The 14,941-nt window shown below is 42.0% G+C and overlaps 1 protein-coding gene across 1 annotated transcript in view; it reads right to left on the bottom strand.

The window, feature by feature from the left end:
- Positions 1–11,880: 11,880 nt before the first annotated feature.
- Positions 11,881–14,941, bottom strand: part of LOC148522936 (membrane-spanning 4-domains subfamily A member 4A-like) — a 151,213-nt gene continuing 148,152 nt past the window's right edge. Inside the window, exons 6-7 of the mRNA XM_088473572.1 lie at positions 13,752–13,874; positions 11,881–12,782 (exon numbers count right to left, since the gene is read on the bottom strand). Of these exons, the coding sequence (XP_088329698.1) occupies positions 12,651–12,782; positions 13,752–13,874 (255 nt within the window). The 3' untranslated portion in view covers positions 11,881–12,650. The remainder of the gene's footprint in view (positions 12,783–13,751; positions 13,875–14,941) is intronic.

The following is a 14,941-nucleotide window of genomic DNA, read 5'->3' as shown; positions in this document are numbered from 1 at the left end:
AGCATGAAGGTAATTTTATGAAATATTTGTAATAATTTGTGCCTTAGACAAAGTTTGTGTACATTGAACCGTCTAAAAATCAAAGGTTTCATTATCTCAGTCATGCCAAAATAATTCCGTATTTCAGAATATTTGGATATGGGAGACTCAACCTCTACTTTAAATAATGTGCATATTGAATATGTTTCATCAACCCAGCTGTTTTATTGGGATACATTTTTTGGGATGCAGGCTTATGTCGACAATTACTGTGTCAACAAACATAGCACTTAGGCCCTCATTCAGAGCCTCTCACTAGCGGCAGTACGCTCGTTCCGAGCGATGTTCGCACATCTGCGCATGCGTACGGTTTTTAGTATGCATGCGCGAACCAGTCAGTGCAGCTGAAAATCATTTGTACGCAATATAGCGAGTGCCTGCTATTTTGAGTGACAGAATGAGGCGTATGTGGGTGGTAACAGGGGAAGGTGCTTGAAAACGGGGAGTGGAGATCCGTTCGCAGGCGTGCTTAAAGGTCAAAATGGGCGTTTTATGGGTGTGCATAATTAATATAGCAGCTTCAATGACCACGTCACTTGGTTTTTTTTAACTCAGAACTGCTCGCAAAATAGCGGTTGAAAAAACCAACCACAAGAATAGCGAGCAGTTCATATCCTGTTCGATGTACTCGTTTAATCGAATAAATAGCGGACATGATGTATGGTGCGAGCGGCCAGGGGGCGTTTTTAAGAAATAAACGAGCGTATGTTTTGCTCGCTCGTTCAGATTTAGAGGTGTGAACAGACTGCAATGTGCGAACGGATCATTTGCATAGCCACCCCTTGTTTTTGAACGAACGAACGCAAATAGCGAACAGCTCTGAATGAGGGCCTTACTCCACAATGACAACAGTTATGATGTTGACATTAGAAAAATAATGTAGGAATTGTGGGAGATCACAGTGCCAAACAAAGAAAAATACCTAAAATTGCCAAAGGTAATATTAATACTATTATGAAGTGTGGGTGTCTATCGAGGGGATCCTCTGTGTGTAAACCAAGAATACACTCCCAGTAAATGTGGACAGGGGCTGATTGGCAGGTATTTTTGGTGGGAAGAATCCCGGTGGGCCGAATGGTTGTGGGGCCGCTTTTCTGTGAGGCCCCGTCCCCTTATTTATGTCACCTGCTGCCGCCGGCCGCCGGGCTTTCACAGGCTCCCGGCTGCCTGTCAGCTTTGTCTGGCCCCTGCCTCGCGCGAGAAGAGAGGCCAGCGGCACCCTAATTAAACCTGCCCAACATACTCCGCGGAAGATACAAGAGAGGAGGAAGGTGGCGTGGACCCGCGACCAGCGGCGGGAAATCAAGGGAGGGAGCCGGTAAGCTGCAGCCGAGGTGGGGGGGCCGTGCAGGCAATCTGTTAGCCTGATCGTCTCCTCTCCACTCTTCCCTCCCCAGGCTGTGAAGTGTCAAGTTTAATTTCACAGCCTGGGGAGAGAGTGCAGAGCGGAGAGTAGACAATCTTTGTAGCAGCAGCAGGGGCGGGCAATGGGGCTGTGGGTGACAGCGGCATCAGCATCGGTGGATCCAAAAGGGGGGGGCGATAAGGGCGATCACCCCCCCGCCCCTGTACACACAGGCCCAATTTCCAAAAGTCCCGCCCACTTATTGTGTGCTGCTGCCTGTCAGCTGCTACCTGGGGGCACTGTATAAAGGGGGCTGCTACCTGGGGACACTGTATAAGGGGGCTGCTACTTGGGGACACTGTATAAGGGGGCTGCTACTTGGGGACACTGTGTAAGGGGGCTGCTACCTGGGAGGGCAGGGGCTGGGATCATGTTATTCCCCTACTCTGCACGTGTGACGTCAGTGCTGAGCGCGCTTAAGAAGAGAGGCTGTCAGTGAGGAGCCTTCAACCACCATTAGGAGGAAGAGAAAATTCAGGTAAGTGAGGAAAACACACAGGGAGGGATGGGCTGAGATTATGGAGATCCACAGATGGCGAGCTGACACTATAAACTAGAAACACACAGAGGGGAGGGCTGACGCTATAGACTAGAGACACACAGAGGAGGGGGCTGACACTATAGACTAGAGACACACAGGGGGGATGTGGCTGGAGACACCAAGGCGATTGTGCAGGAGGCACACAGAGGACGATAGGACTGCTGGTATTATTAGAAGAAAGGACTGGGGGACGGACAGTAATCTTCAGTAAGACAACAATTCAAATGAAACCATATAACTGATGCAAATGGTACCAAATTAACAAATGTATTTTATTAATATTAATTTGTTTGAAAGGGAAACTCACAATTGTCCTGCCCAAAAACTTCTGTTACTACGGGGCCAAATCATTATGTTAATTATCAGGGTCCGAATGGACCCGGATAATTAACATTCCATCTCGGTGAGAGCGCCAGAGCAATTCATCATTGCTCCGGCACGGAGACAGCTGATCCAAAAATCAGCTGTCTTCCCGAAGTGTTTCACTGCTCCTTTCGGAGCAGTGAGACAAGTGCACATGAGTAACCTACATGTCACGCATGCGCCCAAAAGCCCTGACGTCCAGCAGAAGGATCCGGACAGGGGGGGTGGGATCCAAAAGGACCCCTCTTCACAACCCGGACCTGTTTCCCTGCAGTCAAGCTCCGAAATTATTGCATTTTCAGAGCTTGATAAATTCTGTCGCCATACTATTGTATGGGGTCAGCGGGCCATTCCGCAAGAGGATGGCCTGATATCTCCTGCTGTACCTTCTTGATGAATGGCCTGATAACATATTCACCTGCAATTGTAGAAATTAAGTTAATTGTCACTTGCTTTTGTAGAAATTAAGTGATGATGAATAGGCCCTTAAGTATTATCTAGTTGAACTACTGTTGCATGATGGTGACATTGGCTTTATTGCTACACAAACAGGTGGTTTCAGGACCATGTGATCTCCTGCATGAATAGTGACTAAAGACTTAAGACACGGCCTGTCCAGGATCAATTTCTTTAGAGGTTTCCCATTGCAGAGAAATCATATAGGTAAGAAAATGCTCATTCACCTGCTGTGTTTATTCACTGGAAAGAGGGGCTGTGGGCATGCACATCAGCTCCTTGAGCAGTGAGTATGCCCCCAGCATGACGAAAATGGCAGGGAGTGGCTTGCGGGCATGGCATATCATGTGAAGCCACACCCCTTTCTGTGAGGCCACACCCTTTTCTGTGAGGCCACACCCATTTTTGGGATGCGCACGCGGGGGCCTCTTTTTCAGATTTTTCCAGGGCCACTTTCAATTCCCAATCCGCCCCTGAATGTGGATGTTAGCTAAACCAATAGCAATATAACAGTGGCAATCTGCATAAGTAGGAAGTGTAAACATACAATTGATGGAGAGCATAAACAGTGCTAAAACAGCCAAATTATATAAATATGTAAACAAGCTGAATAAAGTGACAATAGTCTAAGTAATGTAAATAGTTTTAAAAAGTATAATGTGCATAAAGTGACAAACGACAATGTATTAAATCATCAGTGCTCCAAACAAGGTGAGGAAGCAATTGACCTAATTATTCATACAACCATGTATTAGCACAAAATTACTAAGAGCTAAAAATGATAATTTTTTAAAAATAAAAAAAATTAAATAAAATATAAACACAGATTTGCACATAGTGCTCAACAAATGACATTAGACATAAAAAATATAATAAAAAAAGGATCTATTTTTTCAATGAATACACATAAATAGATAAAGAAAAGAATGAAAAAGGCTTATCTGGTTCACGTTAAAACCACGTTCATAAAGGTAAGACCATGGAGCTCCCAATGCGTTTCATCTGGATTGCAGACTTCTTCAAGGGGATATGGCTCCTGTGATGTATCTCAGTCTTTATACCCAACTAACTAGGACAGATTAGCACCAATTAGATCCAATTATGATTTCAGCAGGCATCATTTTCGATATGCCTCAAACCACTAAATGACAACAGTGTGCATTGTAACTAAAGAATACTAGTAAATTATTAATAAACATTACAGTTTAGTCACAAAGTGTATACATTTCTTTCATGCACGTTTTCTGGTACTTCAGGCCTTTTCCTGTGCCCTCAGTGAACGTCATTCCACCCAAGCATGTAGTTGACTTTCCCAGTGACCATCTTGATCCACTGTGTTGCAGGTGGACTGCATATGACATGGCCAGCTACAACAATTGCTGCCAGGAAGTTGAAAAACATCGAGGACGACATCTTCATAGTTGCAAGCCGCTGATTTGGAATGCAGAAGAGAGTCCTCGAACTGCTTTAAAGCAAGCGACCATATTTAAAGTTGGAATGAAAGATCCCCTATATAATATACTGTAATAAAAAAGAAGGTTTAAATATTGCTTCATATTATGTCTTGATTTTAATAATTGTAAAATGTCACTATATAAATCAGACCAGGGAACGGATTTATATGTAAAAAGATAAATATGTAAATACTTAATAAGCAATAAACATTCAATGAAGAAAGAATTATTTAATTACGTATTTGTGTCATTATATATGATATTATTATGTAAATGTCCAATTTAATAGCTGAATTGTATAAAGGAAATCCTGCTTATTACAGTGAATTAAAAGCAATGAATTTACGACAGATCGAAAGAAAAAGTGATAGAGCAATTTTACTGAAGTAAGCTCAGAAATATGTCAATGATCAGTGAATAGGCGACAGATCAAAAATGTAGAATGATAAAGTTCTTTCATTAAATTAACAAACAAGGCAGCATTGATTGAAATATTCTTAAGTGATCATATTAAGTAGACTCTCTTTATGTTGGATATGTCCAGATTGTAATTTCCTACTGTATATCACAAAAAAATGTTATAAATGTTTTTCTTTGAAGTATACTTCCAAGCAGAATATTTGTATATATATATATATATATATATATATATATATTTCCATTTGATTAAGGATCTGGACATCTGCATGTGTGTGTGTACATCCATTATCAACCTACAGCACAGAGTCTTCCCAGGGGGTCTCCCATTCAAAAAGTAGCCATGCCAAACTATTCTTAGCTTCCTAGATCACACAGAGGATTGTATAGCTGTAGACATATGTTTAAGTACATAACCCCACCGTCCTATTCGTCCATCACCAAAAAAAAAGTGATTATATTGTAAGTCCCAGAGGAGCAAGATTTTTTGAATATCTAATATATTTAGTTTGAATATCTAATAGTTTGAATAGTTTGAATATCTAATATATTTCATGCTTGGATAACTTGTTGGCCAAGTCACAACCTCCTATTGTAACATATTTGATTGCTTTGAAGGTTAAATCAATTGGATCAAAATTGTGATGTGAAATGAAGTGTCTTGATACCATATTCTTGATGTAAGTATGTGCTCTTGTATTTTAAGTTTTAGGGGTCTCTTAGTTTTCCCATCATACTTAGTCCCACAAGTCCATTCCAGAAGATTAATATGGAGTTGCAATTTATATGTTGTTTAATCTTGTATTCCTTAGAGTTATTTGAATTTGTGAGGGTCCTACTTTGGAGGTGTGGATATTTACAGATGGTACACCTACCACTCTTGTAGCAGCCTAAACATTTTGGTAAGGAATCATTCCTTTATACAGTATATTGGTGTTCCTTATCATGCATGGAGTCAAAATGTCCTTCAAATGTCTGACCTTCCTGAAGACAACCGGGGGTCTAGGTAGGAGAGCGTCTTTCAGGGCAGGGTCCATGAGAAGAATATTTCAATGTTTTGTTAGGATATTCTTTATCCTTTTCTTCTGTCCATCGTAGGTGGTAATGAAGGGAATCATATATTTAGCCTGGATGTCAGTATCTTGGGGGCAAATTCAATTAGGTGCGGGAATAGCAAAAATCCCACACCATGGGCAGTAAGCTGCACAGAAAGAGAGCTAATGGAGGCATTCCTCCAAGTTTGGGGGCAAGTCTTGAGCACTGATGGACACCTTGGATGTGATGTGACCAGGAAGTGCATAGCAGTATTTAGAGATCGGAGATCAGCAGCAAGAAAAGACACAGTGATGCAGATAGGAGAATAAATGGACACTGAAGCTTAGTGTAGTGAAGGGAAAGTTACTGTGGCTTCGAGCATTCAGACCCATCTCCATGTGTGCCTCACCAGCCATTGACCTCACTGTTTGTCACTGAAGGATATGATGTAGTCAGCGATGTAATGTACGTGGATCAAGATGACTGCTGGGGTTAGTCGACTACAGGTGCGCATGTACACAACAGTGGCTTTGGGCTGAAGTGGCGCTCACTGATAGCACTGGAGAAGGGTGGAAGTGTCGTAATACCAGAAAATGGATATAAAAGAAATGTGACTAAACTATAAAGTTTATTAATTTGGTAATATGGCAGTTCCCTAGAATTATTTAGTTACAATGCACACTGGTGTCATTTAGTTTTTTGAGGTATATCGAAATGAACAGGAAATGATGCCCACCAGATGTGGTATCATAATTGGATCTAACTGGTGCTAATCTGTCCCTGTTAGTGGTGTACAAAGACTGAGATACCTCACAGGAGCCATATCCCCTTGAAGAAGTCTGCAATCCAGATGAAACATGTTGGGATCTCCATGGTCTTATCTTCATGAACTTGCTTTTAACTTGAACCAGTGAATCCTATTACATTATATTTTCATCTATTTGTGTGTATTTATTGAAAAAATATATCCTTTTTTGATTATTAATTTTTTGCTGTCATTTGTTGAGCATTAGGTGGGTGCAAATCTGTGTTCATATTTTATTTAAATAAATTTCATTACATTACATTGTCTTAGTGATTTTGTGCTAATACATGGTTTTGTGAATACTTGTCACTATGCACATTGTACTTTTTAACACTGTTTATATTACTTAGACTATTGTCACTTTATTCAGCTTGTTTACAGATTTATATAATTTGTCTGTCTTACCACTGTTGGCACTTTCCATCATTTCTATTGTTTATACATTGTTATATAATAATCATAATGTTGTCAACATTCTCTGTGGACCAGAGGGTAAGGGTTAAGTTGCTGCAGCAGATGGATAGGGTTAGGCTACAATAGGGGAGGATAGGGATAGGCACTGGGGGAAAGTTTAGGTGTTAGGGTTAGTGATACTGCCAGAACCACCACAGGAACAGCTGATAGTCACTGTCAGCTGATGACAGAGTCCAGAAGACATCCCTGTACTGGGTCTTGTAAAAAAGTTATTCCTGGCCTAGAAAATGCCACTCTTTCGACTATCCACTTAACTACAGATATGTGGACAAGCCGTACTGGTCAAAGCAGCAATGATTACATGACTGTGACAGACCACTAGGTGGGCGTATCGAAGTTCAGTGTCACCAACAGTAGCAGCAGTATCTAAGAAACAGGAGCTAACAGGCAGGTTACTCTCAGTATCACCAGTTTCACTACGAGGCATACCAGTGTCAACCTATAGGAAAACCAAAGAAGAATGCAGGAGATACTATCTATGGCCCGAAAAATTTTGGAATATGTCACCATTGCAGCAGCTGAAAGAAAAGTTACATTTTCCCCTGCCAGCAGCTGAAGCAACAACAAGGTGAAATTCCACCCTTTATATGCTTCAGTGGATGGAGGAACAGTAACAAGCCATCCAATCTGTCACAACAAGCCATGACATAGAGAGAGGAGGGGAATGTACCTTAGTTCAGTGCAGTGGAGAATATTTTCTGTGTTGTGCAATGTGCTGAAACCATTTGAAGTAGTCACCTATGAAGTTAGTTCAGACTCTGCCAGCTTGATTCAAGTTATTCCCCTAATTATACTTTTGGAAAAGCAGCTCAAGAAACTGAAGAAGGAGATTAATTAAGTGATTCTGCCGAACTTGTAGCTCAAGTCCTTTATTCACTTCGACAGGTTCCAATAATTGTCAACATTTTGCAACTGGATCAATACATTTTGTCAACTGTGCTTGATTCTAGGTGTATCAAATGTCATGTCTATATTTCCAACTGACACAGAACTTAAGAGATGCAAAAAAACAAAAAACTCCTGGTAAGCAAGTTGTCAGCTCAAGTGGCACATGACAAAATTATGTTTCTCCGGCAACTGCGGCTGCCAGGAATAAACTGAGCATTGCCAAGAAAACCACTGGTGATGCAGATGAGTCAACACAACATTTTGACATCTGGTGAGGTCTAAAAGAGTGCCCAAAATTAGTGACACTTCTACCTTAATGCAATCTGATACAGTCGCTATCCATAGAATAGTGGAGGATTATTTTAATGACCGTATACTGTACAAATAGAAAAATCAGACAGTCCCTTTGACTACTGGGAGGAAAAAAGGCAATTTGGAGGGCCTTGAACTTCTTTGCTTAACTTAAGCTGCCCACCCTCCAGTGTGTAATCAGAAAGAGTTTTCAGCAAAGTTGGGACCTTGTCAGTGATTGATGTAGGAGGCTACTATAGTATCTCAAAATGTGAAAAGATGATGTTCATCAAAGTTAAATATAGATTACATGAGGTAGACCTTTCCTGCCAATTACATCAAAGTACAGAGACTTACTGTATGTAATGGTGGATTACAATGGGGATGAGTTAATATTATGTGAAGATGATGTTAACACTGAAGAGTGTGAGGAGGAGGTTGCCAATGACAACACATTGCCACTGTAGAGAAGAGATTATTAACAGCACTGTTAGCTGCCTTAAGATGATCATTAACAAAACAGTTACTGTAGTTGCCTCAAGCCCATAGGTAGCTTATTTTGTGGGGGCCCAAACAAACCAACTACTTCAGCCACAAAAGTGGCAGTCCCTGTTGCTGAAGTGATTGGTTTGTTAAATTGTGCATGTCCTTTTTAATACACAACATAAGAATGGGTGGGCCCAAGGACAGTTTCATATAGCACCTTTTTTATTTGCATTATGAGCTGTTTGGGGCATTAGTGGCTGTCTTCTTGCATTACCAACAAATAATTATCTATTTCATTAAACTGCCATCCTGTCTGCCACTGCTATGTGGCAATGTTTCATTGATATCCTATATTCTTTTAAACTGCTGTGTGTTTGCTCCACTGCTCTGTCACTTAGTTAAGCAAGCCAGCGCACTGTAGCCTTTATATACCAATCATCCCTTGAACTCCCTCCAAGCGTCTTTTTCTCTATTTACACATAAATGCAGTCAGGCTAGCCATCTGGCTGTTCTGGCAAATGCCAGATGTGCCGATGGCCTGATGGTCTGACTTGGCAGATCAGTTTGGCCTTCTGCCACTTTTCTTAGTGGGTGGGATTTCTGTAACATACAGAAATTATGTTTATACAGCCTTTTACATTATGAATTTGTACAAAAAGTTTTTGAAAAATAACACTTTAAAATTAGTAGTATAGTATGAAATCACTTTGCTCAGCATTCTGATTATTGTTATTGTGATTTATGTAAATTAATTCATCAGCTTTATAACACTAGTATTCATAGAAATGTGTTATTACAATCATTTCCAGCTTATGCAATTTTTTCTATTACTAAATATAATAATTTTCATCAGAATAACTGCAAAATAACAGCCTGATTTAGAGTTGGACAAATCATGTTTTGTCACACTATATATATATAATCTCTTTGGAGAAGGCGGCACTCAGATGACTCTTGAAAAAATACAATCACACAACCCACTGGGTTGTGTGATTATGCAGTTGTAGCTTTTACCCAGCAGGGGAGTGCCGGCGGATTCAAAAGTGCATATATATATATATATATATATATATATATATATATATATATATATATATATATATTATATATATATATATATATGTTGCGACTGGCATAAAATGTATAGCACTGCCCATGTGCACCCCTTGGGCCTGTATTTTGAGTTGAAATTTAGATAGTACTTGTGTCTACTCTTTTTTCCCTTGCAGAGTTTGGACAGAAGCTTCTGTATGTACGTTCAGTAAGTACAGGAAGGGTGAGGAGACTCAAGTCAACCGTACAAGTATTTTTGCTTAGTGTATAGTCCTGTGGCAAGTTCCTGAGTTGATGACACGTGTATATCTTAAGCAGGGGGGGATTGAGATGGAAAACCAGTCTGGGAAATTTATGGAAGCAGCCCTAATGGGGACAAGGTCTGTTGAGGAGGTGGAGGTCTGTCTAGGGGGCAGAATCCCTTCTCATAGGGCCTGATTCTGAGTTGTATACAGTTGCAGCCATCCTTGCGTCTTTTGCTACAGTTGCAGCTGTGACTTTAGGCTAATACCGCTACAATGTCATTCCCTGGTGTACAGTCCAAAAATGCAAGGACTGAGATGCCCACTTTCAGTGTCTATTAGGTCTATTCACTAATCCATGGGGAGAGATAAAATGGAGAAAGATAAGTCCCAGCCAATTAGTTCCTAACTGTCATGTTACAGGCTGTGCTTGAAAAATGACAGTTAGGAGCTGATTGGCTGGGACTTATCTTTCTCCATTTTATATCTCTCCAAGGATTAGTGAATAGACTCCTAAGACTTTATACACTACCATTGGTCACACCATTGGAACTTCCAACAGCCCTAGGTGTAGATCATCCATCTAAGCAGGGGCGGATTGGCCGCTATCTTAAGCGGGAAGATTCCCAGTGGGCCGATTGGTCTCTGGGGCCGCTTATCATCTATGGCCCCGCCCCCCAAATCGCGTCATCTTGCACTGCATTTTTGCATCGCAGGCTGTTACAGCCAGGCTGAAACTGTGCTGCCAGGGAGTCGGGGGAGATCGCGGGAGGAAGGGGCCTTATACAGGTGACCAACGGTGATGATTTTATTTACTATTACCGCCTGCAGTCATCAGACTGACCCGGCGGCTACTGTGGGCTCCTTCACAGTATGAGTATGAGGCAGCAGCAGATGATGATGTCATGCCCTGTCAGCGGGAGGGAGAAGCCCAGCTGCAGGTGCTCCCTGCACAGAGGAGCCATGTCGTCCGTCTCAGTGGAACAGGGAACTGCTGAATCCTTATCAGTGTGACTGTGGCTGGATACAAGGGATCTCTGGTGATGCAGGGGCCGAGTAGCAGAGTGCTACACAAGTAGCCCGGACAGTAGCACCAGACTGCAGGGATAGTACCCACTATATATCTGACCTGTTCTCTTCTGGGGCTACTGGACACCTGCTAGTGACTACAGAGACACGATTGTCCCTTAGTGATGCGGAACAAGTCACCTGCACATGGGTGAGTGAGGGGATCACCTGCACAGGGGTGAGTGAAGGGATATGCATGGGGTTATGGGATAACTTGGAAATGCTATGCATGGAGATGGCTGGGGCAGCACAAACATTGTGGTGTTTCAGTACAAAAGGAGCTGGTTACTGTGTATGGGGTCATATGGGGGACATTGTGGGGATATATATGTATTCATTTGTCAAACCACTGTTCAGGTTTTGCCTGTAAAAGAAACAGAGTGATAATAAATGCCTCTGCATTCCTAAGACATCACAAATGCATAGTGATGTGTAGATATGCAACTAGTAGTGATCTGTAATTTATACTAAAGTGTGCACCAGTGAGTCATGTGAGCAAGATATAAACAGACTAATGGAATTTTCTGACCGAGTCAGAAATGGCACAAAACGTGGGGATGCCGCAAATGCAAGAAAAGGATTTTAGCAAGATTTATTTCTGCTGAATCCTTGAGATTTATGTATTTGTAGGACACTAAATTATTTAACTCTTCATCATTCTGAGGCTCCATCCCAACATTGTTTTAAGGAGACATTGGAATAAATTAGTTTGATGAAGAGTGCACTTTTAAAGTGGTTGATGTGATGTTGAAAGTTGCTGAGCATGCCCCTAGCATAACAAAACGAAGGGAGTGGCTTGCGGGTGTGGCATTTCACATACGGACACACCCCTTTCCACAAGGTCATGCCCAGTTTTCGGGCGCACATAGGGCTGGTATGACAGTTATTTCCAGGGCCACTTTAAATTCCCAATCCGCCCCAGCATCTAAGTTTAACCTCCAATGTGAGCAATTCAGCGTTTTTATAGCCAATCCCCTGTAACCGTCTAGGAACACCAAACACATTTGTAATACACTAATTCATCTGTATCTGCACTGCAACTCAGACACTTGGGCAGATGAACAAGAAAAAAATAAAACACTTTGGCTCCCCACAGAAAAAACCCACATTGAACCCCGACAGACTATTGAAGAGCGGGGCAGGATGACCGCCATCACTAAGCTGTGCAGCTGCCCGATCGGAGGGGGTCAGTCATTGAAGGGTGGGCTGGGCGGACGCAGCTGATCTTAAGTGATATAGAACTTAAAATATAGCAACAGAAACGTAAGTGTATGGCTGCATTTGTACCTGTGTGCAAAGTTGCAGTATAATGTGACTCTAAATCGGGCTATAAATTAGTCATTTCTGTAAAGATTTTTCATTCAGTTATAATAAATCATTACAAAATCACTGGGTATAGAGGTTTAACTTTCATTTTCTGATTACTGTATCTACACACAGTGGTAGCAGACAGTTTGTGAGATGAACCATAATAAGAATACAGCCTGCAAGGGTCCAGCTACAACACTCAGGCCCTTCATGACCAATATACATGAGATGTTGGTAACTAGCGAGTTAATAGGCTGCATTGTAAAATATTGTCTCAAGTCACAGAATCTCCTCTGTGTGCAGTTGGCAGGTACATTTAACACAATTATGTTGCTGGTCTAGCTGTAACATTTTCGGCTGTATATTGTGGCAGTGGTGGTTGTGGAGGTGGATGAAATGCTGGAATTGTTGTAGAAGGGTTCATGGAAGCCAAAACATCAGTCTGTATCAGATAGACCTGCAAGCAGAGATAATAAATGACATCATACCATAACAATCTCATAGTTAGTAACCAAGGCGTGCTTACTGTGTAAGCGCGATCTCTGACCCAATTTGCCTGCTTGCATGCGTGCAGCTTACCACGTATTATTCTCCCTCCATCCTTCTTAGGAGTGGGATGCACGGGTGTTTTAAGAGAGGAGGGGTCCGTGTGCAGACCAGACCCCCTCCACTCTGTAGCGGTGTCACGGCGGCCAGCGGGAGCAGTAGATTCTGGCTTAGTGCCAGAATCTAATGTGCATGCATGGATCTCCAGGGAAAATGGCGCCCACACCATTTTCCCAGGGACAGCAGTAGAGTGCATGCGCAAGACACTGGGAAAATGGCCACTACCATGCTCTGTGTCTGAAGACATAGGACAGGTAAGTTTAAAAACTAAATGGGTGCAGGGTGTGTGGTGCACGTTTATAGAAGTGGAGATGTTGTCCATAGCAACCAATCAGATTCTACTTAACATTTATCTAGCACCTTCTAGAAGATAATAGGTAGAATCTGATTGCTTGCTATGGGCAACATCTCCACGTCTAAAAAACCGCACTTTAGTAAATATACCCCCTGGTGACATCTTGAGTGGAGTGTGGATATCAAACTGCTCCTGTAGTCCAGTCAGAAAGATGCCAGTCTTACGTACCTGGCACATGCAGGCACATCTGCTGATTGGCCAGATCCTAGATCTGGGCACACGCTGATTGGTCTATCCTTTTTCCTGTATCTTCAGAATATTTCCACTGTATGGTAACGTGTCCTATCCTTCCACATTCACACTCAAGATGGAATACGGTGCTTTATAATGGAAATATTTTGCTATCACACTGACAGTAATAGAACAAGCATTTCACTGCCATCCCCAGCAAGTGGCATCTCTAGGCACATTCTCCAGTGACAATACTTGGTGTTACTATTGCACTCACATCCATCCTTCTCTTACCTGGGGACAATTTTGTGGTAAACGTGATAGAGAACGACATCCACAAATGGAGATAGAAAAAGACACAGAGACCAGCAATAAATTTGTCACAAGGAGAAGAGATTCAACAACATATCCAGTGACCTGTGAAAAGTCAATATAAATAATATTTAAATTCATGTTGTAATTCATGCATCAATTCTAATTTAGAGTTCCACCACAGTTCCCTGAGTTATTACAAATGAACCATGGTATATGTTGCCATCAGAAGAAAGCAAGAACATAATTTATTTATCATTATCTAGTATAATACAAGCTGGTCATCTATAGTATAATCCTGATAAATAGAATACTGCAGAGCATTGGTAATAAGTAAAGTGTTCTTTTATTATAGAGTCACAGTGCTCTAAAGATCATGCCTAATGAACAAGTATGTATACTGGTAAAAAGGGTGGGGGGGAAGGTTTAATAGAGAGGGGGGCAACACAGGGTGAGTTGGTGTACAGGACCTGTGAGAGTCTCAATCCTGCACAATGTTCAGTGGGGTAATCGGAGGTGGGCGTCCCTCACCTACCTAATGTAGCGGCTAAGTCAGCGTTGGTTAGTGTCCCCAGTGGGTATTTGTGGCAGTCACATAAAGTCATATACGGTAAAAGCAAATAAACAGCCCTGGTGAGACCTCACCTGCATCCGGTATCCGTCTTCTGGTCACCTGTACTCGGGCCATATTCTGGAGAGCGTATACTCACCACTCACCAGCATGGTCCCCCGCAGTCTGATACACTTCCGGGTGTCCGCGTCATCCGTGCCTGATGTCACGAGATCGCGGCTCGGATGGGAGAGGGTTCCGGAGGTGCTCCTGCGCAGTCAACTCTGACGGGTGCCTGCGGCGAGGAGACTTGGTGATAAAATAGTCCTTGGGTCCTTGAGTGAGTGTAGAAAAGTGCTCCTACACATGTCGGCCTTGTTAGGCCTTCTTCAGGATGAGATCATTTTCATGTTGGTCATCCATCTAAGTTCATTCTTGTTAATTCTTTTCTTATAGTCCCCCCTCTCCAATAGATGGGTACTGCCTGTATTCTGATCAATTCTAATTGGCTCGGATCTTGATTATGTTTATCTTTAAAGTGCTTTGACACACTATGTGTATCCAAGCCTGTCTTGATGTTCTTAATATGTTCAGCAGCCCGTATTTTCAATTTCCTGGTAGT

This window comes from Taudactylus pleione, unplaced genomic scaffold, assembly GCF_031769625.1.
Source record: "Taudactylus pleione unplaced genomic scaffold, aTauple2 ptg000136l, whole genome shotgun sequence".
Classification (NCBI taxonomy): Eukaryota; Metazoa; Chordata; class Amphibia; order Anura; family Myobatrachidae; genus Taudactylus; species Taudactylus pleione.
The sequence above is the reverse complement of the archived record's forward strand: the minus strand, read 5'-3'. Positions and strand labels throughout refer to the sequence as shown.